Source organism: Rhinoderma darwinii, chromosome 5, assembly GCF_050947455.1.
Source record: "Rhinoderma darwinii isolate aRhiDar2 chromosome 5, aRhiDar2.hap1, whole genome shotgun sequence".
In the NCBI taxonomy this organism is placed as follows: Eukaryota; Metazoa; Chordata; class Amphibia; order Anura; family Rhinodermatidae; genus Rhinoderma; species Rhinoderma darwinii.
In genome coordinates this window covers 123829743-123855067 of record NC_134691.1, presented here as the reverse complement: position 1 = coordinate 123855067, position 25325 = coordinate 123829743, and the positions used below count along the sequence as shown (strand labels likewise).

The window sequence follows — 25325 nt, the reverse complement described above, 5'->3', positions numbered from 1 at the left end:
TGATTCTTTTCTTGTGTTTTCCTGGCCCAGCTACAGCTCCTGCTATTTTTGATCCTGCTCCATACAGACCCTGGCTTACCGACTACTCTTCTGCTTTTCGTTTTGTACCTCGCACACTCCTGGCTTGACTCGGCTCGTTCACCACTCTGGTTGCTCACGGTGTTGCCGTGGACAACTGCCCCTTTTCCTTGCTTGTGTTCCTTTGTATGTTTGTCGTGTTTGTCGTGCACTTACTGAGCGCAGGGAACGCCGCCCAGTTGTACCCCGTCGCCTAGGGCGGGTCGTTGCAAGTAGGCAGGGACAGAGTGGCGGGTAGATTAGGGCTCACTTGTCCGTCTCCCTACCCCCCGCCATTACATTAGTCTTTACTATTTTCAGACAGAGGAATTAAAATGACACTTTTAAATAATTGACACTCATAGAGAAGTTATTTGTTCATTTAACTTGACAGATAGCCAAAGTATTTATCAATAATATGTCTAAGTGAAGAAAAAAGATTTATCTAGCTAAAACTTTTAATAAAGTATACTTCGTTCTTTCTTCATGTACATAAATAACAGATGGATTTCTAAGTTTCATTAGTACGAATTGCCATTGGGTTAGAGAAGATAAACAAATAGAAGGCACACAGTTACAGGTTCCTATTAAAAAAAAAAAAAAAAACACGATTGCTTACCTTCCTGATTCAAAGGTAAACCATGTGGAGTCCCTTCCATATCTTCTTAAAGAGCTTAAAGGCCACATAACCAACTTCACTTTTGCATTGTGAATATCCCACAGGTAGATGTTTTCATGTGTGATCTGCATTGTGCATTCACCATAGATGTCTAAATTTGGTGTTGGCATAAGATACACATTGAACCTCTCTAGATAAATTGAGAAAAACAAAACGGAGAGAGCAAGTGAAACTTTTTTTTAATGATTTAATTTTAATAATCAATATAATATTCAATTTTATATTATTTAATATACAGTAGAAGCTTTGCACAATGTTATCTACTGTATAAAAATTGACTGTCCAATTTTTTCCAATATACCGTAGTGCAGTTGATTCAAATTAAATAGTAGGGATGAGAGAATTTCCCGAAATTCGTTTTGGGTTCAATTTGATCGAATCGGTGGTCCAACTTGATTCTGTCCAAATAAATTTGAGGCAAATCGCTTTGCTTTGAAAACTTATGTCGGACTCTCTGATGTCTTCTAGTACTGTTTTTAAGTTAAATCCAACCCCTTTCAATCTTTTTAACGCCAAGCCAGAATGTAATTTTAAAGAGACAGCAACATTTATGGGTAGAGGGAGGGCAATGGCACTGGCAGTCACCATTTCTCCGTGATTCACACACTGCGAGTCCAAAAGTTTTGGAACTTGGTTAATCCAAAATTTGTTGGAAACTCTGACTGATTTCGATTTGTGTAGAATTGATTCACTTATCTCTATTAAAAAAGTAAATCCACTTAAAATTCATGATTCCCTTGTTGGTTGGTTAGATTTTCTTCATAACACATTTTTTATATTTAATCAGGTGTTTCTGAAATCCATACAGCTTATGTTAAAGTATCTGTTATATAATTTACTAATGGCACTTTCATGGGATTTATGTTATTAAATAATAATTAAAACAATATTTTATTGGACAGCTCTGTCTGCTGTGTTTATTAAAAGGTTTAACTACATAAAATTTCAATAAATAATACATAACCTTTTAAACTTTTCCTTTAAAGGGGTTTTCCAAGTCAGTCTAAAAAGTGGCCACGGGGGAAATGCAATAAAACAATATATAAGAGCCATTTCTCACTTGTCAGATCCCCCAGCATTCCAACATAGCTGCTTTGGTCTTCCCCAACTCTGTTTTTTTAACATGGCTGAAACGATGACGTGCCCGTTTACCAACGTGATCACTGCAGCCAATCACTGGCCTTAGTGCACTAGCATAACGCTGTAGCAGCATAACGCTGTAGCAGCATAGCGTCTTCTATGGGGCCTGCGGCATGAGGGGGCCCATGCCACCTGCCATCGCGGCCCCCCCATTCCGGTGGCGCCACTAGAAACCGCTATGGCTGCTACAGCGGTAGCGATGCCACATTCAGTATTATCTGCATCCTTAGGACAGGTATCTCCATGCTCTGCCTATTACTAGGCTAAAGGCAGAATCTACAGGGGGGGCTGTATCGCACAATCTACGGGGGGGTGTGGCTGTTCGTGGCACCCTGCAAAGGGGGCGCAGGCAAAAATTTGCTATGGGGCCCGGTCTTTCCTAGTTACGCCCCTGCCTAAGTGGATATATGACACAGGACTGCCGAGGCCAGTGATTGGCTGCAGCGATCACGTGAGTATACGGCCATGCGAACCTTACAGTCATGTCAAATAACAGCAGCAGGGAGGACTGAAGCAGCTACGCATTCCCAACCATGACCTCTTTTTTTTTATCAATTCGGAAAACCCCTTTTCAGAGGACCTGTCACTAGGTCATAAAAGTTGAACTAAGGGGCTCTTCGTGTGGTTACTGCTTGTTTGGGCTCATTATGCAGCACATGGGTTGGTACTTGGTCTAGGGCCTTCATGTTTGGTTATTTCCTGGTGCTTATGAAGTTGTATTCTTGTTTCATAATTGACCCTTGTACATGAAACTTGCTTTTCCGTGTAACCTACTAAAGCTGCATTACGTCCTATTCTGTTTGTATGACAACAGTATGTCATTTTTGTAGTCCCTACTCATCCCCACACTATTGTATTTTAATTGTATGTCTATTTTTAGGTCTTGATGGCCAATCTATTTTTATTATAAACTCAATAAAGTATTTGTATTTTGCATGGTACATATTTTGTACTTTGTATTATTATATTTTCCTGGATATTGATATGTCCTCACATACATTTATAGGTATTGATAAAAGTTGAACTGTTTACCTGACATGAATAGCGTTGTCTACCTGATTCCAGCACTGTTTTTTTCCTAGATCCCCCCCCCTTTATTTTGAGAGATATGGCCCACTGTTATGTTGGCTCCCTATATGCTAATTTTCTGCAGTTAGCCAACAGGCCATGGACTACCCTCATGCTGCCTCGTGCTTATTGGTCAGCATCAGAGGCAGGTAAGCTAGCTCCACCCTGTTGGCTAACTGCAGCAAATTAGCATATAGGGAGCTAACAGTGGGCCGTATTTCTGGAATAGGGGGGTCTAGTAAAAAAATAAGCGATGAAATCAGGGAGGCAGCACTATTCAGGTCAGTTAAACACTACAATTTATATGACCTAGTGACAGGTCCTCTTTAATCTTTAAGTCGCAATTATAGAGAAACGCAATCTAACTAAACTATAAACACACAAACAGTTGTACTATTTAATTATTTTATATAAAACATTGAGTAAACATCCACAGTGGAGAAAACATGAACCTCTGAGCTAAATATTTCTCTAAGAGCAAATTGGCAAAGGATGTTTCAATTACAGAGATGAGTTTAGAAGTGTGGATTTCACAGGTGCTTTGCAGACTAAATAAAAGCACACAAATCCTCGTTACTGACAAATCTGTTCTTCTCAATCAAGATTGGTTAGTATGAAACATACTTTGAGGCAAAAAACTTTTAAAAGATCTCAGAAGACATGTTGTAGAGACGCATGAAACTGGAAACGCATACAAAAGCATTGCTAAAGACCTAGGTGTACATCAATCCACGGTTAGACAAATTGCTATAAATGGAGAAAATTATTGAGCACCTGGGTGTACATCAATTCACGGTTAGACAAATTGTCTATGAATGGAGAAAATTCAGAACTCCTGCTACTCTCCATAGGAATGGGCATCCTGTTAAGATCACTCCAAAAGCACAACGGGTCATCCTCAAAGAGGTAAGAAAGAATCCAATGGTAGCAGCAAAAAGACTCTACAGACTGCAGAAACATTTTCATGTGTCCACTACTACAAAATCTCCGAACAAAAATGGTGTTCAGGAAAGGACACCAAGAAGGAAACTATTGCTGTCCAAAAATACTTTGCTGGACAGATTCAAGTTTACCTGAAACCACCTCGATGTTTCACAGTGCTTCAGGGAAAATGTTCTATGGACAGTTGAGACAAAAGTGGAAGTCTTTAGCACAAAAGTACAAAGCTATGTTTTGAGAAAAAACAATACTGAACACCAACACTAAAACCCCATGCCAACTGGTGGAGGGAGCATCATAGTTTTGGGCTGCTTTGCTGTCTCAGGGCCTGTACATCTTGTGATCGATCACTAAGGGAACAATGAATTTAAAGCTGGTTCAAAACCTTTCACATGAGAATGTAAGGGCAGCAGTCCATGACCTCAAGCTGTAGGGAAGTTGGGTGAGGCAACACGACAATGATCCAAAGCGAACAAGTAACTCAACTTAAGAATGATTGAGAAAGAAGATTTGTGTTTTGGAATGGGCAAGTCAGAGTCCCGACCTTAACCCTATCAAGAGGCTGTGCACGCAAGGCATGCCAAAAATAATAATAAACTGAAACACATTTGTAGGGAGGCATGGTTTAAAATTCCTCCTTAAGGTTGTGCAAATCTTCTTTGCAGCTACAGGAAACGTTTGGTGGAGGTGATTGCTGCTAAAGAGGGATCCACAGCAGTGGCGTAACTAGCTACAGGGCCCGCAGGGGAATTGTGCACTTGTCGAGCTTGTACGCATGCGTGACCAGCGCACCTTTCATTTTTATTGAACTGCGCAGACGCCGGAAGTCTGAGGCTTGTCATAGAGAACTTCGGGGGACTTTCGGTCCCCCGTTCTCCTTATCGCTGCCAGCGATCACACATGTATCCCCTATCCTGTGGATAGGGGATGCATGTCTTTTGTAGGACAAACTATAGGCCGTTTTTTTTTTTGGGGGGGGGGGCTATATGGCGTTATCTACAGGGGGGGTGCTGTATGGCATTATCTACAGGGGTCTGTATGGCGTTATCTACAGGGGGGTTCAGTATGGTGTTATCTACAGGGGGGTTCAGTATGGTGTTATCTACAGGGGGGGTCTGTATGGTGTTATCTAAAGGGGGTGGTTCAGTATGGTGTTATCTACAGGGGTGTTCAGTATGGTGTTATCTACAGGGGGGGTCTGTATGGTGTTATCTATAGGGGGTGGTTCTGTATGACGTTATCTACAGGGGGGACTCTGTATGGCGTTATCTACAGGGGGGTCTATATGGCATTATCTACAGGGTGGGTCTGTATGGCATTATCTACAGGGGGGTCTGTATGGCGTTATCTACGGGGGGATGTATGGCGTTATCTACAGGGGGCTGAGTATGGTGCTATCTATAGGGGCGCTGTGTGGTGGAATCTATAGGGAGGCACTATCTACAAGGGGGGTTGTGTGTTACTCAGAGGAGGGGGGACCCCAGTCAAAAGTTTGCTATGGGGTCCAGTCTTTCCTAGTTAAGCCCCTGATCCACAGGTTATTCAATTCAAGGGTTCCCTTACTTTTTCTGCACTTTGGATGTTCGCTCATTGTGTGTTATTAGTTTAGTTAAATTGTGCTTGTTTAGTTTTGTGACTTAGATAACAACTAACAGAAACTTTATTAGGGGGAGTGTTAGGGCATGTTCAGACGTGGCAGAATTTTCCCGCTGCAAATTCGCAATGAATCTGAAGCAACATTTTCATATTTGACAGGTAATTCAGACGTTGCAGATATCACAGCAGACGGCGCAGATTTCAACCTTTGCACTGCAAAGGCTGAAATTCGCAGTGAAATTCCACTGCTCCTCCGCAGCAGAATTTGCATACTGCGGAGTGAAAATTCTGTACCGCAGCCTAAATTCTGCACTTTTATTTTCCACAACGTCTTAACTAAGTTTCCTAAAAATGTATTGAAACCAATTTAATAAAACGTCTGCTGCCGATTTCCACTGCAGACTGTCCGCAGCAGAATTCAACAGCAATTCCACCACGTCTGAATGTGCCATTATTTGCAATGTGCCCTTCAGGAATTTTGAGGCATATTTTGAATTGCCAGCATTTATTGACCCCTTTTTCCAATTTTTTGTACAGTTTTTGCCTGGTTTTTTTTAGCCATTGAATCCAATGTAAGAACTGCAGGCAAAAACTGCCATGTTTTTTTCCTGACTTACTTTGAATTGAATGGGGGGGTCAGAGGTGAAAACCACTTGAAGAAAGAGTGTGCCGATGTTTTTTTTTTCATAAGCGGTCAAAGCAGCATCTGCCTCCCATTAAAATCAATGGGGGGGGGGATATTTGGGGCGTTTTTTGGCACTGATTCCGATGTGGTTTCCGCGTCTAAATCAAAGCCAAAAAATGCAGTGTGAATCAATGTACAAATCCAAATAATTCCAAGGGTTAATTCCATAGATACATATACACAGTTATTTGATGAAAAATTGATATTTAATATAGCACAAATGAGTAGAACATTTTATTGTCTAATTTTGTCAAATTAGAAATGACTATTTTAGTTGATATTCCATATCACTATTGGTTATTTAGAATTATAATACAGTTTAACCACAAGTAGCAGATGAGTAATATTTCTTATCGTCAATGGTTAATTATGTTCCAAAAGCTGTAATATAATGATAATGGAACAGACACCAAAGGAAATGGTTTTTAAGAATTATTAGTGTAATCAATAGAAGCAAATGAAAAATGTGACTGTTAAATTGCTTTAGGCTTGTCATTGGTTATATCATTCTTTCAGCTGACAAGTCTGTTCCAAGTGCAGCAAAACCTACAAACACTATCACATTAAATATTCAACAAGTTTCCATACAAGTCTACTGTGCAGAAGGATCTGAATCATCAATAATAAAAGCAAAATAATACAAAATCTCAAAACAGTTTCATATGGAAGAAAGATAGAGAGAAAAAGAAAATAAAACAAATGCCAAAATAAAGAATTTACGTTAACACTGAATAGAATTATGTTAAAAAAAAATATTTTGTTGCAATCGTGTTTAATTTTAGTTAATTATGTGGGTTCCAAGAACAGTGCTATTTTTTTCATTTTTCTAGAAATAGAAGGCAAAGGCAAATAAATGCAGACAGCCTGATTTAGAAAATCCATTTTCAAATATATTATGAGTTAATTGATGAGGTTTCCCATTCACGACCCTTATCTATTATCCAAAAGAAAAACAAATATAAAGAACATATCTGCATTACACAGACAGATCATTCAATTCAATAAGAAATGTGTAATGCTTAATTTCACCTGTGGTGGCACTGCAGGAAAACTGAAAACATAGGCCGGATTCACACAAGCAAGTTTGGTCCGCATGTCGGCAATATGTCTCGAACCGAATACACTTCAGAGAGCCGGGCTCCTAGCATCATAGTTATGTATGATGCTAGAAGTCCCTGCCTCGCTGCAGGAAAACTGTCCCGTACTGAAAAAATGATTTCAGTACGGGACAGTTTTCCCGCAGCGAGGCAGGGACTGCTAGCATCATAGATAATTATGATGCTAGGAGCCTGGCTTCCTGAAGTGTATTCGGTCCGAGAAATACTGCCGACATACGGACCGTATATCATGGTCTGAACCTGCTCGTGTGAATCCAGCCTTATTGTCAGGTTTCTACACAAATTACAGCAGATTGCTGAGGTCTCAACAGTGAGATTTCTTATGATCAGCTGACTGTTGGAATAACCTTTTAACAAAAAAAGAAGACGAGCTCTTTGGATAATTGTATGGCTGCTCTGACACAGGGTGTACTTGCATTCTATTTCCACAGTGTAAACACATGCTGTGGAAAAATGTATAATAAATGTCTATGGGAAAAAAATATTCCGCAACTCAAGAACATGAGAAAGCGATCTCAGTTGTGGAATATTTTTTACATAGGCAAACATTGTCGTTTTCCACAGTGTATTCTTACGCTGCGAAAATACAATGTAAATATGCCATATGTAAGCACACCCTATGACACTGTCAAACAAATTGAAAATATGTTATCATAGGAATCATTTTATCTCAGATTGCGAAATACACACCAATGTATGGAATATGAATAAAATAATTTATTCTATTCTCAATAAAATATATACAATAACATACATACTTTAATGGGGTATAATGTCCAAATGATTACAATATGAAAACAATAAATAAGTAAATAAATAAATAGGTATAACAATAATTTCTTTGTCTAAAACTTTTTTTTACACTAGAAATGAGAATAAATAACAATCTAGCAACCAATCCATATATTTTTTTTAACCAATTCACATATTTCAAATATGTAATTCCATCACTATAAACAATGGAGAATGAAAAAACATGCACCTATTTTTCAGGCACCTTTGACTTCTATTGGAAAATCAATGCAGCTGTATTTTCACTAGAGGTTAGAGAGCTTCCAGCCCTGGTTTATTTATGAGGGATAGAGTTATTATACAGCTTTACTGACATACAGCCAGAAAAAGGTGAAAGGCAAGCTTGGATTACACGGAAGACTTCATAGTGTATTTGACCACACTTGCAGATTTAAGATGATTTATAATTTACTGCATGGTGTGAATGGCCACAATCTACTGTACAAATTTAACCTGGCAATTCAGATTAATATCTAATGAAGACCTTTTATGTTTTAGAATAATATGATTGGTTATAATCTTAATTTAAGATTATTTAAGTAATGAACCAGAAATGGAATATTCATATATTTTGTATAAAATAAATATAATTAACCAAAATTATTATAAATTGATTTTGTTTTTTAATGTTTCGATTGAACGAAAACTAAACAAAAAAAATAATAAGAAATAATAATGTAAATAAACCATTTCTTATTCCAGTCTTAAAGAAATTTTGCAACCTCATAAAACAAACTTTATGCAAAAATTTTGCAGCCAAAAGATGGTCCATCTCCTCTTGAGTCTCTCATATTTTAGGGCTTAGGGTAGGAACACACACACAGCGTATTCAGGGTGGATACACTGCGTCAAGCTGCGCAGCGTATCCGCCCTGAACACCGCAGGGAATCCCGTCCGAAATCCCACACCACACTGTGGTGTGTTTTTTTCGGGTGTAAATTCCGCTGCGTAAATTATTGCACATACTTATCCCCTCCCTCCTCTGACGTCCGCTCCGGCCTACCTGGATGACGTTGCAGGCCATATGACCGATGCAGCCTCGGATTGGCTACAGCGGTCACATGGCCTGCAACGTCATCCAGGGCGGCCGGACTGGAGAACAAGCAGGAAACTCTGGGTAAGTATAACTTTATTTATTTTTTCTTACTTTCGTTTTTTTGCCGCGGAATCAGTGTTATTCCATCGCAAATATCGCATCACGCACCACTTTTTTGCGGGTTTAAGCACCCCATTGAATTCAATGGGAAAATCCGAAACAGAAGAGCTGCAATTCCGCAGCATTAATTGACATTATGCGGTTGAAGTAACCGCACCGCAGGTAAATTTTTGTGCGTTTTTATCGGCGGCATTTTTCCGCAGTGTGGGGACAAGATTTGTTGAAATCTCACCCCCACTGCTGCTACTGTAGTACCCTGTGGATTTTCCCGCAATTAATCAGTTTACACTGTGTGTATTCGTACTCTTACCATGCATTTTCTACTAAAAGTTGCAAAATATCTCCTCTTTTCTATGTCAGTTTCTTGACAATCCTTTCAAGGCTGCGGTTATCCTTGTTGTTTGTGCACCTTTTTCAACCACACTTTTTCCTTCCTCTCAATTTTCCATTAAAATGCTTGGATACAGCACTCTGTGAACAGACAGCTTCTTTAGCAATGTCCTTGTGGTGGGTGTCAATGACTGTCTTCTGGACAACTGTCAAGTCAGCAGTCTTCCCCATGATTGTGTAGCCTACTGAACCAGACTGTTGGACCATTTAAAGGCTTAGGAAACTTTTGCAGGTGTTTTGTGTTGATTAGCTGATTAGACTGTGACACCATGAGTCTACAATCTTCAACTTTTAACCAATTTTTTAATTTTCTGAGAAACGACATTTTAGGTTTTCATTAACTGTTAGCCGGCCCATAATCATCAACATTAAAAGAAAAAAATGATGGAAATAGAGCACTCTGTGTGTAATGAATCTATATAATATATGAGTTTCACTTTTTTAATTGAATTACTAAAATAAATAAACTTTTTTATGATATTCTAATTAATTGAGAAGGACTAGTATATTGGCACTATATAGGGAGGGGGAAACAGATTTTCTCATAGGACGATTATAGAAAACTTGTTATTTTAGTTTTTTATTATTATTTTATTATTTGGTGTGTGATATGTGACAGAATATGGAAAAAAAAATATTTTAAATGGCAAAAGTGCTGCTCAAATATATTTTATATAAATGATTCATCCATCTCCCTATTTAAGATGCAAATAAAGTGTATAGTTTTAATTTCAAATCATACAAATTGTCAGAAAGTTATGATACTTAACACAAGAAATTCAGAAATGATAAATATATTGACCAAATGATCATTAAGAGCTTATTTTTAATGTAATTGTTTCCTATTCTGTTATTTTTATGATTATATTATTGGCTTAGTTTAATTACTATTATTTTTAATTGCAAAAATTAACAATATAAGTGGTACTTGAAATACACCGTCAAGTTATATTATTATGACCACCTCCTACTTTCTTGAAAAAGACTCCAGCAGGGTCGAAGCATAGCCTTATTGTATATTTGGGATGTGTTAATAAACACAACAGTTGTTTGCCTTTATTGATGCTCTCCTCAAGTTTTTTCACCTCCTACTTTCGACGTAGACAGCGCGTAGCCCATGTGGGCTCGCACAATTTGATCAAACTGAGCACTAAAAACCTCACATTTATAAACATAACTATAGCAGTAATGCAATTAAAATAATATAAATGCATAATAAACAAGGTGGCAATATTTCTCAAACAGTGCAGTTTGTGAACTGTTTGCATGCTGCAGTGGTAAAAGTGTATTGTGAGTGGACAAATGGCCCCATTGGGAATAACCGACGTGGAAACTGCTGAGCACCACGTGCCATTGATGTGAGAGCTTAACGTCAGCTACAAAGGAGCGCGAGGGCCAAATTACATTCTCCAGTAGAGCAGCTGACCGTGAAAATCAACCAGAGGGCTACCAGACATGTGTCTAAAACAACAGTTCAGCAAACCCTACTGCGTATGGGGCTCCAAAGCAGATGGATAGTCACTGCTCCTATGCTAACAAAGGTTCATCAGAAAAAAAGGCTTCAATTTGCACGGCAGTATCGGAATTGGACCACCGATGATTGTCAAAGGATTGCCTTCTACGATGTGTCACAAACACTGTGCAACCATTGCTGGAAGAACATAATCTGGTGGCAGCAGGCTTATGGTCTGGGGAAATTTTTCATGCCATTCTCTGGGCCCACTCATCCACGTGGAAGGCACTCTGAACCGATTTGGGTATTAATCCATCATTGCAGATCACTTCCACCCATACATGCTGTTTGTCTACCCTTGGGCAGATGAAATCTTCCAGCAAGACAATGCAACATGTTACATGGAAAGAAATATCCAACAGTGGTTGGAAGAGTACGACAAAGACTTCCAAGTACTTCCCTGGCCCCCTAATTCATCAGACTTAAACCAAATTTAGCATCTATGGGACAACCTCGATCGTCTTGTTCGCTCTATGGATCCCCCCCACGCACCACCCAGCAAATGTGGGATGCACTGCAGTCAGCATGGTTGCAGATACCTGAGACAACCAACCAGCACCTTATTGAGTCATTCCCAGCCCGTCTAGCTGCTGTCCGTGCTACACATGGCGGTTACCCTGGATATTTGCTATGGTCATAATAATGTGACTCGACTGTTTATAATCCATATTGCTAGTAATCCACAAATGAAATGTATTATAAGAAAAGTACAGTCTTCAAATAAAAAAATATCATTAAGTAAAAGATCTAGAAAGTTTTATAGCATATGTATGTAAAAATGTAAGTTGTTTTGGTTCTTGGCTAGCCCCTTTGGAAGGCAGTTTTTTTGTCTCCTCTGGAAAAAAGTTGCATGAAGAATCATGCAAGTACATGCACAGAGCCCGGTTGTCAGCAACAGTAGTGGCACTGCGAGAAAATGTAAAACTTGCTGCCAGATTCCCTCACAGATAACTGATTTCTGGGGGTACCAGCAACAGGATACATTGTAATCAGTTTATTGTTGGGGGACCTTTTTAAAACAAAGATATTTTACAAAGTGGACAACTCTTTGAAGCACACTTTATTTGATTAAAAAGTATAGGGGTTTCTAATGAAAACAAGCCCAAAATACCTATTTTCATAAGACATGTATTATTAGTGAACATTTAGTGTAATGTTATCTGTAACCATTTGCCGGGTTATAAGATATTTATATTATGAATAGCTAGTGCTAGACAAAGTAATAACTCCTCTTATAGCAGTAGAACCAAGGCTCTATATAGCCATATTGTAGAGATTAATTGGTGTGACACTAGAAGGTAAAACAAAAGTACATGGCCTGTATTTTATAATCTAGGATGATTTATTGCTTTGGGTCATAGAAGTACAAGTGGAAATTATTGAACTACTTTTAGTTCCCAAAAGTCATTGTACGGCAATGATGGATTTAGCCCATGATCATTTATTCAGTGGGCACCTTGAGTTCACACATGTCTAAAAGTAGAATCTGGAGGCATGCTTCACATGCAATCTGTCATAGAAAAATATATTTTTTTTCTGGTGTATTATAACATAACTACTTTTACAGTATTATGTTTATAAAATACAAGAAAATTAAAAAAAATAAAACAAATAATGATTACATAATATTGACTTTATTACTAAACCACTATCCACATATTTACATGCTAACCTCTGCTATTTAGGATAACAACACTTAAGTGGATAAAGTTTTGTATCCAGACAATGTCCCTATGATAACATTAAACTGCTGTTTTCCTAAATATCATAGGAAAACAACAGAGGTGGATTTATCATATGTGCAACCTGGAGAGCTTCACAGGAACCAAGGAAGTAAGAAAAAGCACTGCCACCTTTATACCCTTGACGCACCAGGATGTTCTGGTACGTTCCGGAGCAGGGGGAGAAGTATAGAGTGCGCTCCATATGCTGCGGGTGTCAGCTGTGTTTTACAGCTGACACCTGGAACTAGCGGCCAGGAACAGCAATCTCGTTGTTCCTGGCCGTTTAATCTCTCAAATGCTGCGGTCAATCGCAACTGCAGCATCTGAGGCGTTAGAAAGAGGGGGGCTGCCCCCTCCAACAGCTCATCACCACGCCTGCAACACAATTGGGGGGTGTCAATGGTTGTCATAGCAGCCCAGGGGCCTAATGAAGGACCCCAGAACTGCCCTCACTCTGCCTCTGTTAAGCCCTGCCTTTGGCAGGGCTTAACAGAAGCCTGTAAAAATGACAATATACTGCAATACATTAGTATTGCAGTGTATTGTACCCGCGATCTAACGCTTGCTGGTTCAAGTCCTGTATTGGGAATAATGAAATGTGTAAAAAAAAAAGTGAAATAAAGTTTTTAGCATTGAAAAAAAAATATTAAAAGTTAAAAAAAACTTTTCCCATTTTTCCTCTAAAGTGTTGTAAAAAATAAAAAGTAAACAAAATTGGTATCACTGCATCCGTACATGTCTGAACTATTACAATATAGCATTATTTAACGTGCACGGTGAACGCCGTAAAAAATAAAAAAATTAAACCGCCAAAATCACTGTTTTTTGGTCAACTTAGCTCTCAAATTTTTTTTATAAAAAGTGATCAAAAAGTCGTATGTACCAAGAAATGGTACCAATAAAAACTACATCTTGTCCCGCAAAAATTAAGCCCTAATTGTGCTCAAACCACGAAAAAAACATAAATATTTTTGTTTCACCACATTTTGAGAGCCATAACTTTTTTTAAACAAAGAGGTTTTATTTAAAAGTAGTCAAATATCAAAAAACCTATAGAAATGTAACACTATAATCCCATTGAGCCACAGAGTAAAGTTAAGTTGCTATTTTTACAACAGAGTGAAAGCCGTAAAAACGAAACCCAAAACATAATGGAAGAAGCACATTTTTTTTTCCAATTTCAGCCCACAAAGAATTTTTTTCGGTTTCCCAGTACTTTATATGGTACTTTAAATGCTAGCAAATATAAACTACAACTCCTCCCACAAAAAATCAGCTCGCACACCTCTCTCTATTGATGGAAAAATATAAACGTTATGGCTCTTGAAAGGTCGGGGAGTGAGAAACGAAAATCAAAAATCAAAAAATGGCCATGTCCTTAAGGGGTTAGAGCAGTCGGCACCTTCCTACTGTATGTGAGATTGCATGTAAGAGACTAACGAAAACCCAACATTTTGTGTCTCAGAAAATTAGAATATTATATAAGCCCATTTTAAAAAATTCTTTTTAATACCGAAATGTAGGCTTACTGAAACGTATATGCAGTATATGCCCTCAATACTTGGTCGGGGCTCCTTTTGCATGAATTACTGCATCAATGCGGTGTGGCATGGAGGTGATCAGCCTGTGGCACTGCTGAGGTGTTATGGAAGCCCAGGTTGCTTTGATAGCGGCCTTCAGCTTGTCTGCATTGTTGGGTCTGGTGCCTCTCATCTTCCTCTTGACAATACACTATAGATTCTCTATGGGGTTTAGGTCAGGCGAGTTTGCTGGCCAATCAAGCACAGTGATACTGTCGCTATAAAACCAGGTATTGGTACTTTTGGCAGTGTGGGCAGGGGCCAAGTCCTGCTGAAAATCAGCATCTCCATAAAGCTCGTCAGCAGAGGGAAGCATGAAGTTCTCAAAAATTTCCTAGTAGACGACTGCGTTGACTCTGGATTTGATATAACACAGTGGACCAACACTGTTGCTCAGTGGTCCAAAGTCCTGTTATCAGATAAAAGTAAATTTTGCATTTCATTTGGAAATCAAGGTCCCAGAGTCTGGAGGAAGAGTGGAGAGACATCAATCCAAGTTTCTTGCGGTCCAGTGCGAAGTTTCCACAGTCAGTGATGGTTTGGGGAGCCATGTCATCTGCTGGTGTTGGTCCAGTGGCGTAGCTATAGGGGTCACAGCGGTTGCAATTGCGACCGGGCCCCGAAGCCAGGGGAGCCCGCGGCCCCCCACACCACATCAATAAAAAGTTACTATAGTAACTCGGGCCGCGGGCCCCTGTTACTATAGTAACTGACAGTACTTACCTTCCTGGTTCCGGAGCGCAGCAGAGGTCCTGACGTCACAGTGCTGTGCGCAGCGCATGACGTCACAATGCTATGCGCCGCGCACAATATTGTGATCCTGGATAGAGTCGGGACTTCTGCCGCGGCTGAAGAGGAGGGTAAGATTAATATGCCTGTCTGCTGAAGCTGATTGGCGGAGTCCGACTCCCGGGAGCCGGCCAATCAGCTGTTTTGAAGGGGCCATAGCACTCGTACGAGAGCTGTTTCCCCTTCATTCTGGTCACAAGTTCACACTGTGAATACGTGTCGGCGATTCACAGTGTGAGCGAGTAAGGGAAATTAAGGCGAAGCAGCTCTCGTACGAGTGTTGCGGACCCTTCAAAACAACTGATTGGCCGGCTCCCGTGAGTTGGACCCTGACCCATCAGCTATTGAGGGCCTATCCTGAAGATAGGCCATCAATGTTTAGGGACTGGACAACCCCTTTAAGCCTACGATGTAGCAGGCTTAGAGGGCCCATGAGACAGGATCACAGATTGTGTGATGCTGTCTGCTGGGCCCTGTATCTAAGCCAATCACATGGTAGGCTTAGATACCTCCCCCATGTGTGATCCTGTCTAATGGGCCCTGTATTTAAGCCTACCACACGGTAGGTTTAGATACAGGTCCCCAGCACACAGTAATCTTATACTGTATAAGATTACTGTCTGCTGGACCCTGTATCTAAGCCTACCTTGTGGTAGGCTTAGATACAGGGTCCCACAGACAGAATCACACATGGGCCCTGTATCTAAGCCTAACACATGTAAATCGTGTTTTTTTGTGTTTTCTTACAGGTTCGGTCTACGTCGGATTCCAGGACTACTCCGATGACGGCTTTTTTTATTATCAATGAGGGTTGTGTGTGTTTTTTTTTAATTTCATTAAAATATTTTTTCTCTGTCTTTGTGGTTTTTTTTTAAACTATATTACTACCACCTTAGTAATGGCCGCCGGCTGATTGACAGCATCCATTGCTAAGGCGGGGCTTAGTGTTAGCCGGTGGGGTTAGTGTTAGCCTCTGCACCTGCTAACATTAAGCCCTGCCTTAGTAATGGAGGTTGTCAATCCGCCAGCGGCCATTACTTTGACGGTAATAATAAAGTTTAAAAAAATACAAGCAAATTGAAAAAATATTTTATTGAAATAAAAAAACACAACCCCCATTAACCATTTTATTGAGAATAAAAAAACGCTGTCATTGAAGTAGTCCTCGTATTCGAAGTAGTCCAACAACCGAACTTGTAAAAAAACAAAAACAAAAAAATAATTATTAACACATAAAGAAGCAAAACAATTATTATTCTTACCTTTCCTGGGTCCAGCGCTGGAGCCACAATGTCAGCGAGCTGAGCCCTATATCTAATCCAATCATGTGTGATACTGTCTGCTGAGCCACTGTATCTAATCCTATCATGTGTGATACTCTCTGCTGGGCCACTGTATCTAATTCTATCATGTGTGATACTGTCTGCTGGGCCACTGTATCTAATCCTATCATGTGTGATACTGTCTGCTGTGCCTTATATCTAATCCAATTATGTGTGATACTGTCTGCTGAGCCACTGTATCTAATCCTATCATATGTGATACTGTCTGCTGAACTACTGTTTTTAATCCCATCATGTGTGATACTGTCTGCTGGGCCCTATCTCTAATTCTATCTTGTGTAATACTGACTGCTGAGCCACTGTATCTAATCCTATCATGTGTGATACTGTCTGCTGAGCTGTGTATCTAGGCCTATCATGTGTGATACTGTCTGCTGAGCCACTATCTAATCCTATCATGTGTGATACTGTCTGCTGGGCTACTGTATCTAATCCCATTATGTGTGATACTGTCTGCTGGGCCCTATCTCTAATCCTATCATGTGTAATACTGACTGCTGAGCCACTGTATCTAATCCTATCATGTGTGATACTGTCTGCTGATCTGTGTATCTAAGCCTATCTTGTGTGATACTGTCTGCTGTGCCACTGTATCTAATCCTATCATGTGTGATACTGTCTGCTGAGCTACTGTATCTAATCTCATCATGTGTGATACTGTCTGCTGGACCCTATCTCTAATCCTGTCATATGTAATACTGACTGCTGAACCACTGTATCTAATCCTATCATGTGTGATACTGTGTGCTGATATGTGTATCTAAGCCTATCTTGTGTGATACTGTCTGCTGTGCCACTGTATCTAATCCTATCATGTGTGATACTGTCTGCTGAGCCACTGTATCTAATTTTATCCATAGCTGATAGGGTCATAGTGATATATATATGCTATGCTGTCTCCTATACACACACACGCACACACACACGCTATTTCCCCTGACATTTAAGTCCTTAGTGACGCTCCTGGCTGCTAGTGCTGCATTGTTGCGTCACTTAAGAGACCCAGCGATGCAGCTGAAAGCTGCGGACCATCGGTCATGTGAAGTTTGCGGGGGGGGGGGGGTTTCATTTTCCAGCAGGACTTGGCACCTGCCCACACTGCCAAAAGTACCAATACCTGGTTTAATAACCACAGTATCACTGTGCTTGATTGGCCAGCAAACTCGCCTGGGGTATTGTCAAGAGGAAGATGAGACACCAGACCAAACAATGCAGACGAGCTGAAAGCCGCTATCAAAGGAACCTGGGCTTCCATAACACCTCAGCAGTGCCACAGGTTGATCACCTCCATGCCACGCCGCATTGATAACACCTCAGCAGTGCCACAGGCTGATCGCCTCCATGTCATGCCGCATTGATGCAGTAATTCATGCAAAAGGAGCCCCGACCAAGTATTGAGTGCATATACTGTACATACTTTTCAGTAGGACAACATTTCGGTATTAAAAATCATTTTTGAAATTGGGCTTAAATAATATTCTAATTTTATGACAGACTAAATTTTGGGTTTTCATTAACTGTTCCCATAATCATCAACATTAAAAGAAAAAATGCTGGAACTAGATCACTCTGTGTGTAATGAATCTATAGAATATATGAGAGACACTTTTTGAATTGAATTACTGAAATAAATTAACTTTTTGATGATATTCTAATTCATTGAGAAGGACTAGTATACTATACAGGGATCCCCTAGCTGTCTGTGTCCGCCCCTGGAAAGCTAACATATCTCTTTTCACCCATGGCCTAGAAGTTTATTTGCCATTTACTTACAAACATAAGGCATAATAATAATTTTTTTTTTTTAATTTAACATGCCAAAAGAGAGAAGGGAGAAAGGACATTGAAGTTAAAGGGAATTCTAAATATTCCCATTTAAGTGAGATTCCTGTGAATAAGACTAAGCTGCAGTACCAATATATATACAGATGGGTAGCTGGTGCTCCATGGCCCATTTGTTCTGCTGATAGGTGAGAGTTCTGGGGAGTCGGACCCTCACCAATCATTCTGTACTCTTATAAAAAAAATAATCATTTAATAAGCTTTTTTTGTGCGTTTTTTTTGTCTATGTATTTTATAATGCATACATCACTTTATCTTGAATTAGAGGAGGATATGTTGACCAAAATGAAAGGCCTGGTAATTGTTTTTTTTTTGTGTTTCAGGAGTAACACAGAATACATTGAATGGTAATATAAAGCAGATACTTACCATTCTGTTCCCTTTGCACCCCAGCAGCTAGTAGGTCTGGTTCACCGAGGCTTATATCATTAAGTCTTGTTCCTAAACACTCCATACATAGAGACTTGCACCATTCCTCTGCTTCCAGCTCTGAAAAGAATGATATATAAAAATGCAGAAGAAAATATAGTGTATAGAACTGCTTATAAAGTGATTGGTTTATAAGGCTTAGTGTAACCCTAATATGTCGTGCAGTGCAGATTTTTATAAGAACTGCAGTTGTACTTATCTTCTATCATGAATAATTGTAGCTGTACTTGCTCATGTCAAAATTGTAAAGCAAAAAAAAAAGGAATTGTTTCCATATTGTAGTCATAGTAGCCAATTTCTAAATTATTTAAGCAGACTGGACAGGGGTGGACCCCTAATATATATTTATGATTTACCATTTTCAATAGGAAACACCTTTGGAATTTAGGATGTTTCAAACGTAAGATAAAGAAAATAACTCATGCACATACTAAAATGATTTGTGTAAAAATATACAAAAACAATATTTTGTTGACAGATGTTTTTAAAAACAAGAAAGATAAGAAGACAAAATACACTACCCAAATAAATGGTTTAGAATTTATAATAAAGTAATAGACCTTATTAGGCTCATTATTTCAATGAAGAGTTAACAAATAATCTATTGTGACCTATTTCTCAGATAAAGACCTTGAGATTTTACTGTAGACAGAAGAGCATTACAATACAAATAGCCTGGTAAACTGATTATTAATTAAAGAGTAACTGCACTTTTGCAAAACTTTTGATGTGTCAGATTTTCGATGTCTTTAGCCTACTGAAGAAATAGATAACAGCGGAAGGTGCACAGCGCATTTAGTTAAGTGCTTTTGCACCTTAATTTCATCAACGCTGGGTGTCTCGGCACTCAGTCCCAAACAAATCCAAAATTCTGATATGTCTGTATGACATATCAAAAGTTTTGCGAAAGCCACTATCAGAAGGTGGGGGAAAAGCAATCTCTATTTGGTCTCTTACTATAGAAACAATAATGATCTACCTTTCCTTTCTTTTGTTTTCAATTTTTTTTCTTCCTTCTCTTGTCTATACATCCCTGGGAAGGAGGGGGAGCATTTATGGCAGGAGGGACGGCGGGATGAGCTATTAGTAGAAAGTAGAAATAACTGCTTGATCTTTTTGTGATTTTATATTGTACTTCTGTATGACGTACATTTTCTACCTCCTGAAAAAACAATAAAAAGATTTAAATATCTATAAAATCAGTTTTGCAAAAGTGAAGTTACTCTATAATTATTTATCAGTTAAGCAGGCTTTTTATATTGTATTGCTCTTTTGTCTACAATGGAATCTCAAGGTCTTTATCTGAGAAAGTGCAGTTACTCCTTAAACATCTTGTTCTATGTGAGTCGCTCTTCAGCTTAATAAGGAGCACTGAACACAGCCGAAGGTGCAGAGCTCTGAGCTTTTGCACCTTCATTTCTTCGATGGTAGGGGTCTAGGCACCCAGATCCCCAACGATTAAAGCTTCTGATATGTCTCTATGTCATATTAAAAGTTTTGTGAAAGTGCAGTTACTCTATAAACATCTTGGGAGACTTGTTTCAGTTGGGGCTGGATCTATTCTTAAAGTGTAGCTAAATGTTTGATAAACTTCTGACATGTCTTAGTGACATGTCAGAAGTTTGGATTTGTGGGGGTCTGTGCACTGAAACCCCCACCAATCGCTAGAGCGTAGCGGCTGAAGCACTTGTGTGAGCGCTCAGCCGCTTTGTGTCTGTTCGGCTTTTTCCGGAAATAAATGTATCGTGTACGGACTCAATAGAAAGTCTATGAGCCCGTACTCCGATACATCGGTTTTCCGGAAAAAGCCGAACAGACACGAAGCGGCTGAGCGCTCACATGAGCGCTTCAGCCGCTATGTTCTAGCGATTGGTGGGGGTCTCAGTGCTCGGACCCCCACCAATCCAAACTTCTAACATGTCACTATGACATGTCAGAAGTTTGTCAAACGTTCAGCTACACTTTAACTACTGAATAATTTTATGGAAACATTTCTTCATTGACTTTTTATAGAATAACTCTATAATTGACGACAATAAATAAATCAGGACAAATAATTAATTTATGTTCTTTACTCTTTTATGTATCGAATCCAATTGATTCATCTTGGCAATTACTTTCAATACCAAGTATAATAACAACAAATACTATAAGGCCTTGTTCAAACAGTGCGGATTTGATGTAAACTTTGCATGCATTTAAGCCCAAACCAGAATGGGATCCAGGAAAGGAGACATTTTAAAGCCTTCCTTTATATATTTCTTCTGTTTAGGTTCCCTTCCTGTTTTTGATTTAAAAACAACATGAAAAATCTGCATCAAATCTGAAATGTGCCAGCAAGGCCTAACATTTATCAGTTAATTTCAATAAAAAGACTTTAAGAATAAGGGTATGTGCACACGGTAGCAGGCTTTTACGTCTGAAATGACAGACTGTTTTCAGGAGAAAACAGCTGCCTCGTTTCAGACGTAATTGCTCCTCCTCGCATTTTGCGAGGCTTCTCTGACAGCCGTAAATTTTGAGCTGTGCTTCATTGAGTTCAATGAAGAACGGCTCAAATTACGTCTGAAAGAAGTGTCCTGCACTTCTTTTGACGAGGCTGTATTTTTACGCGTCGTCGTTTGACAGTAAATGACAGGTTGTCTGCACAGTACGTCGGCAAACCCATTCAAATGAATGGGCAGATGTTTGCCGACGTATTGTAGCCTTATTTTCAGACGTAAAACGAGGCATAATACGCCTCGTTTACGTCTGAAAATAGGTCGTGTGAACCCAGCCTCAAGCTATTTATTTCGTTTTTTATTTTGTTGGAAAAAAGAACAATTCCTTTATCGTTTTTTTTTGTTGTTGCAATTTTGTTATTATGCGCTTTACCTTGCTGAATAACTAACATGTTAACTTTATTCTACAGAGCGGTATGAATATGGCAATACCAAATTTATATCGTTTTTGCATGCTTGAGGACATTTGCACAATAACAGCATATATTCTGAAAAAAAAATAAATTTTTGTGACGCGACATTCTGAGAGCAATAACTTTTTCATTTTCTGTTGATGTTGAAATATGTTTCCATGTTTTTTGTGAGATAAGTTGTCGTTTTTATTGGTACCATTTTGATGTATATAGAATCTACTTAATAACTTTTTATACATTTTATTTGGGTGGAATAGGGAAAAAAGGTAGATTCGCTATACTTTTTTTTTACGCCATGCACACTGCACTATAAATATTATTTAATTTTATTCTACGGGTTGTTACAATTGTGGAGGTGCCCTGTATGTATTTTTGTTTGTATTGTTTACTATTTTTAAACAATAAAATTTTTGTTAATGAATAAATGGTTAATTGTTTTTTTAGGGTAGGGGCTTTATTTTTTATTTTATACATTTTATTAAACTTTCGTTCCCTTTACTATGCCTTTGTAGGGGACTTGAATCTGCAATAATTTCATTGCTTAAACTGCTTTGGGAAACTTAACATTCCAAATCATAATTGCCTCAGTGGCATGGACTAAAAGACAGATGTGCTTTGATTAAGAACCAGTTTGGTTTGGTTTTAATACTAAATAAAGAAAGAAGGTTTTTATCTTTGGATGATTGCTGAATTCTATTTGTATAGTTATCCCTGAAGACCAGAACAGTTTTTGTGCTGTGCACCATCCATTTGGGATTACTTTCCTTCACATGTGATTTTACCTAGGAGCGGTGAGCTGATTCAAACTTCTAGTTTTCTGTGTTATATCTAAAAAGCAGATATCTCTGGCAGACCTGGGGACATGTGTTAGGCCCCCGGTTGCCACATTGGTAACCCATTGGCTTCCCTGGATTGAGTCGTGGGCAGGGTTGGACTGGCCCACCAGAGAACCAGAGGATCCTCTGGTGGGCCCAGGCTCTAAAACAGTAATGAGCCTTTACGGTGCAGAAAATGACAACTCCATTTGGAGCTCTTTGGAGCCAATCACTTGCCACTAGGGTCTATTTCTTAGGGTATGTTCACACGGCCTATTTACGGACGTAATTCGGGCGTTTTTGCCCCGAATTACATCTGAAAATAGCGCCTCAATAGCGTTGACAAACATCTGCCCATTGAAAGCAATGGGCAGACGTTTGTCTGTTCACACGAGGCGTATATTTACGCGCCGCTGTCAAATGACGGCGCGTAAATAGACGCCCGCGTCAAAGAAGTGACCTGTCACTTCTTTGGCCGTAATTGGAGCCGTTATTCATTGACTCCAATGAATAGCAGCACTAATTACGGCTGTATTTGAAGCGGCGTTCAAGCGCCTGCACTTGCCGTTACGGCTGAAATGACGGGGATGTTTTCAGGCTGAAACATCCCCATAATTTCAGCCGTTAAGGACGCCCTCGTGTGAACATACCCTTATAGGGTAATTCACAAATTACCTATTAGACCTTATTGGTGATATGTCCTGTGCATACAATAACAACAAGTACTATGATGAAATGAAAAGTGGACATGTACATGTTCTATATAGATGGAGGGTGGGCTCTCAAAATCATCTCCTCTGGTGAGCCCAAGTAACCTCAGTTCGACAATGGCCGTCGGGTATTCATGGGAAGAGGGAGCAGCTTCTTCATGTCAAGCTCCTTAGGTGCCGTGGATGCTTTTGGCCTTGGCATATAAGGGGTTAATTCCAGATCAGTGATGCATGTACATTATGGTGCCTTAAAAGGTTAATATGGTTAAAAAATCTCTTATGGAGGACTTTTTACAGAGCAAATGCCCACCATCATGTTACAAGCTGCATATGTACATCATTAACATGGGACATGCACTGTAAAGGATCTGCCAGGCACAGCTTCTTTATCAACGCCCATAGGTAATCAGTCTGCACCTTCTTCTAGGTCTGTGAGACTGACTCCATCTTCCACCACTCAGGATGGCAGGCTTAGGAGTGGGAGAGCCTATCGCAGCCTGGCCAGACGGAGCTATCTCCCGCCCTCTGTCTATTTATACCTGCCTTTCCTGTTCCTCCTTGCTTGTGAATCTTCTCTGTTGGTTTCCTGGCCCTGCTGCAGCTTCTTGTACTATTTGTCCCTGCTTCGTATTGACCCTGGCTTGCTGACTACTCTCCTGCTCTGCGTTTGGTACCTCGTGCTCTCCTGGTTTGACTCGGCTTGTTCACTACTCTCCTGCTCTGCGTTTGGCACCTCGTACTCTCCTGGTTTGACTCGGCTCGTTTACTACTCTTGTTGCTCACGGTGTTGCCGTGGGCAACTGCCCCGTTTCCCTTAGGTTCTGTGTTCCCTTGTCTGTTTGTCTGTCGTGCACTTGTTGAGTGTGGGGACCGTCGCCCAGTTGTGCCCCGTCGCCTGGGGCGGGTCGTTGCAGGTAGGCGGGGACTGAGTGGCGGGTAGATTAGGGCTCACTTGTCTGTTTCCCTACCCCCATCATTACATGCACAATGCATTATTTGCTTATGTGTCAGAAGTGCTTATTGGGGCTCATGGGTCTAGACCTCTAAAACTTCCAGGCATCCTCAAATTGTGTTCGCATTCATTTATGGGCCTAGTTTTAATAACATCTTTACGTAATAGCCTGCTCTTGAGTAGTCGGGCGTCAAATGAGTGTGTTTTGAAAGTTATCATGATACGTGGGCACACTCTGTAAAACTGATCCATATAACACGTGCAGATAAAAAAGATATTTATTTTGTGATTGTTACAGATACCCTCCATATATACTTTACATACATGTTTAGTACATTTCCATTAAAGCGTTTATAACTTAGATGTGATAGCTTACAGGTGGATCCTGCATGTCACAGACACGCAGGACACGCTGTCACTGAAGCCTTCAAGTCCGTGGGACTAATGAATTCAGTGAAAAGCGCTAGATACAGCTGCTATGTATAGAAACTACAGAGCAGCTGTATCTCAAAAAGTAAAAATAATCTTTAATAAAAAGTATTTACAATGTTACACAAAACACACTTTTTATGAAGACATTTTTTTTGCTTTTCAAAGGTTTACATAACCTTTAAAAGTTTATTTTCTATAGCATGGAGATTTTTTGGTTTAGGGTGCTAATGGTATCGGTGGTAAATTTTCCTGTCAATGTCAGTTGTTTCTTTCAACCAATAGATCTCAAACAATAAAATTCAAAGTAAATAATTCAGCGGTAAAGGTATTATGAAATGATGTAAAGTGTGATTACAACGCCTAATGTTAAAAAACAAATAAAAATATCTAAATCTCAAATGGCAAACACATTTGCAAAGCCATTTTCAAAGAAGAACACAATTTGCATAAATAAGTACAACTTATATTACAGATTGAGTTATTATTGCCGAAAGGGCAAGTATCTTCATAGCAACGTTTAGTAGCTCTCAGCACCATGAATGCTTTGTCTGCATTGGCTTAATACTTTTATGCTCCAAAGCACAAACAAACAGCAATAAAACTGTTTTGCTTCAACAATTTATATTTTATATTTAGAAAAAATACTCAAAGGTGTTATTAAA

The 25325-nt window shown here is 39.4% G+C and overlaps 1 protein-coding gene across 1 annotated transcript in view; it reads right to left on the bottom strand.

Annotated features, from left to right (window-relative positions):
- DOK6 (docking protein 6) overlaps positions 1-25325 on the bottom strand; it is a 600408-nt gene that overhangs the window by 262552 nt on the left and 312531 nt on the right. The window contains exons 4-5 of the mRNA XM_075828380.1: positions 18781-18900; positions 677-866 (exon numbers count right to left, since the gene is read on the bottom strand). Of these exons, the coding sequence (XP_075684495.1) occupies positions 677-866; positions 18781-18900 (310 nt within the window). The remainder of the gene's footprint in view (positions 1-676; positions 867-18780; positions 18901-25325) is intronic.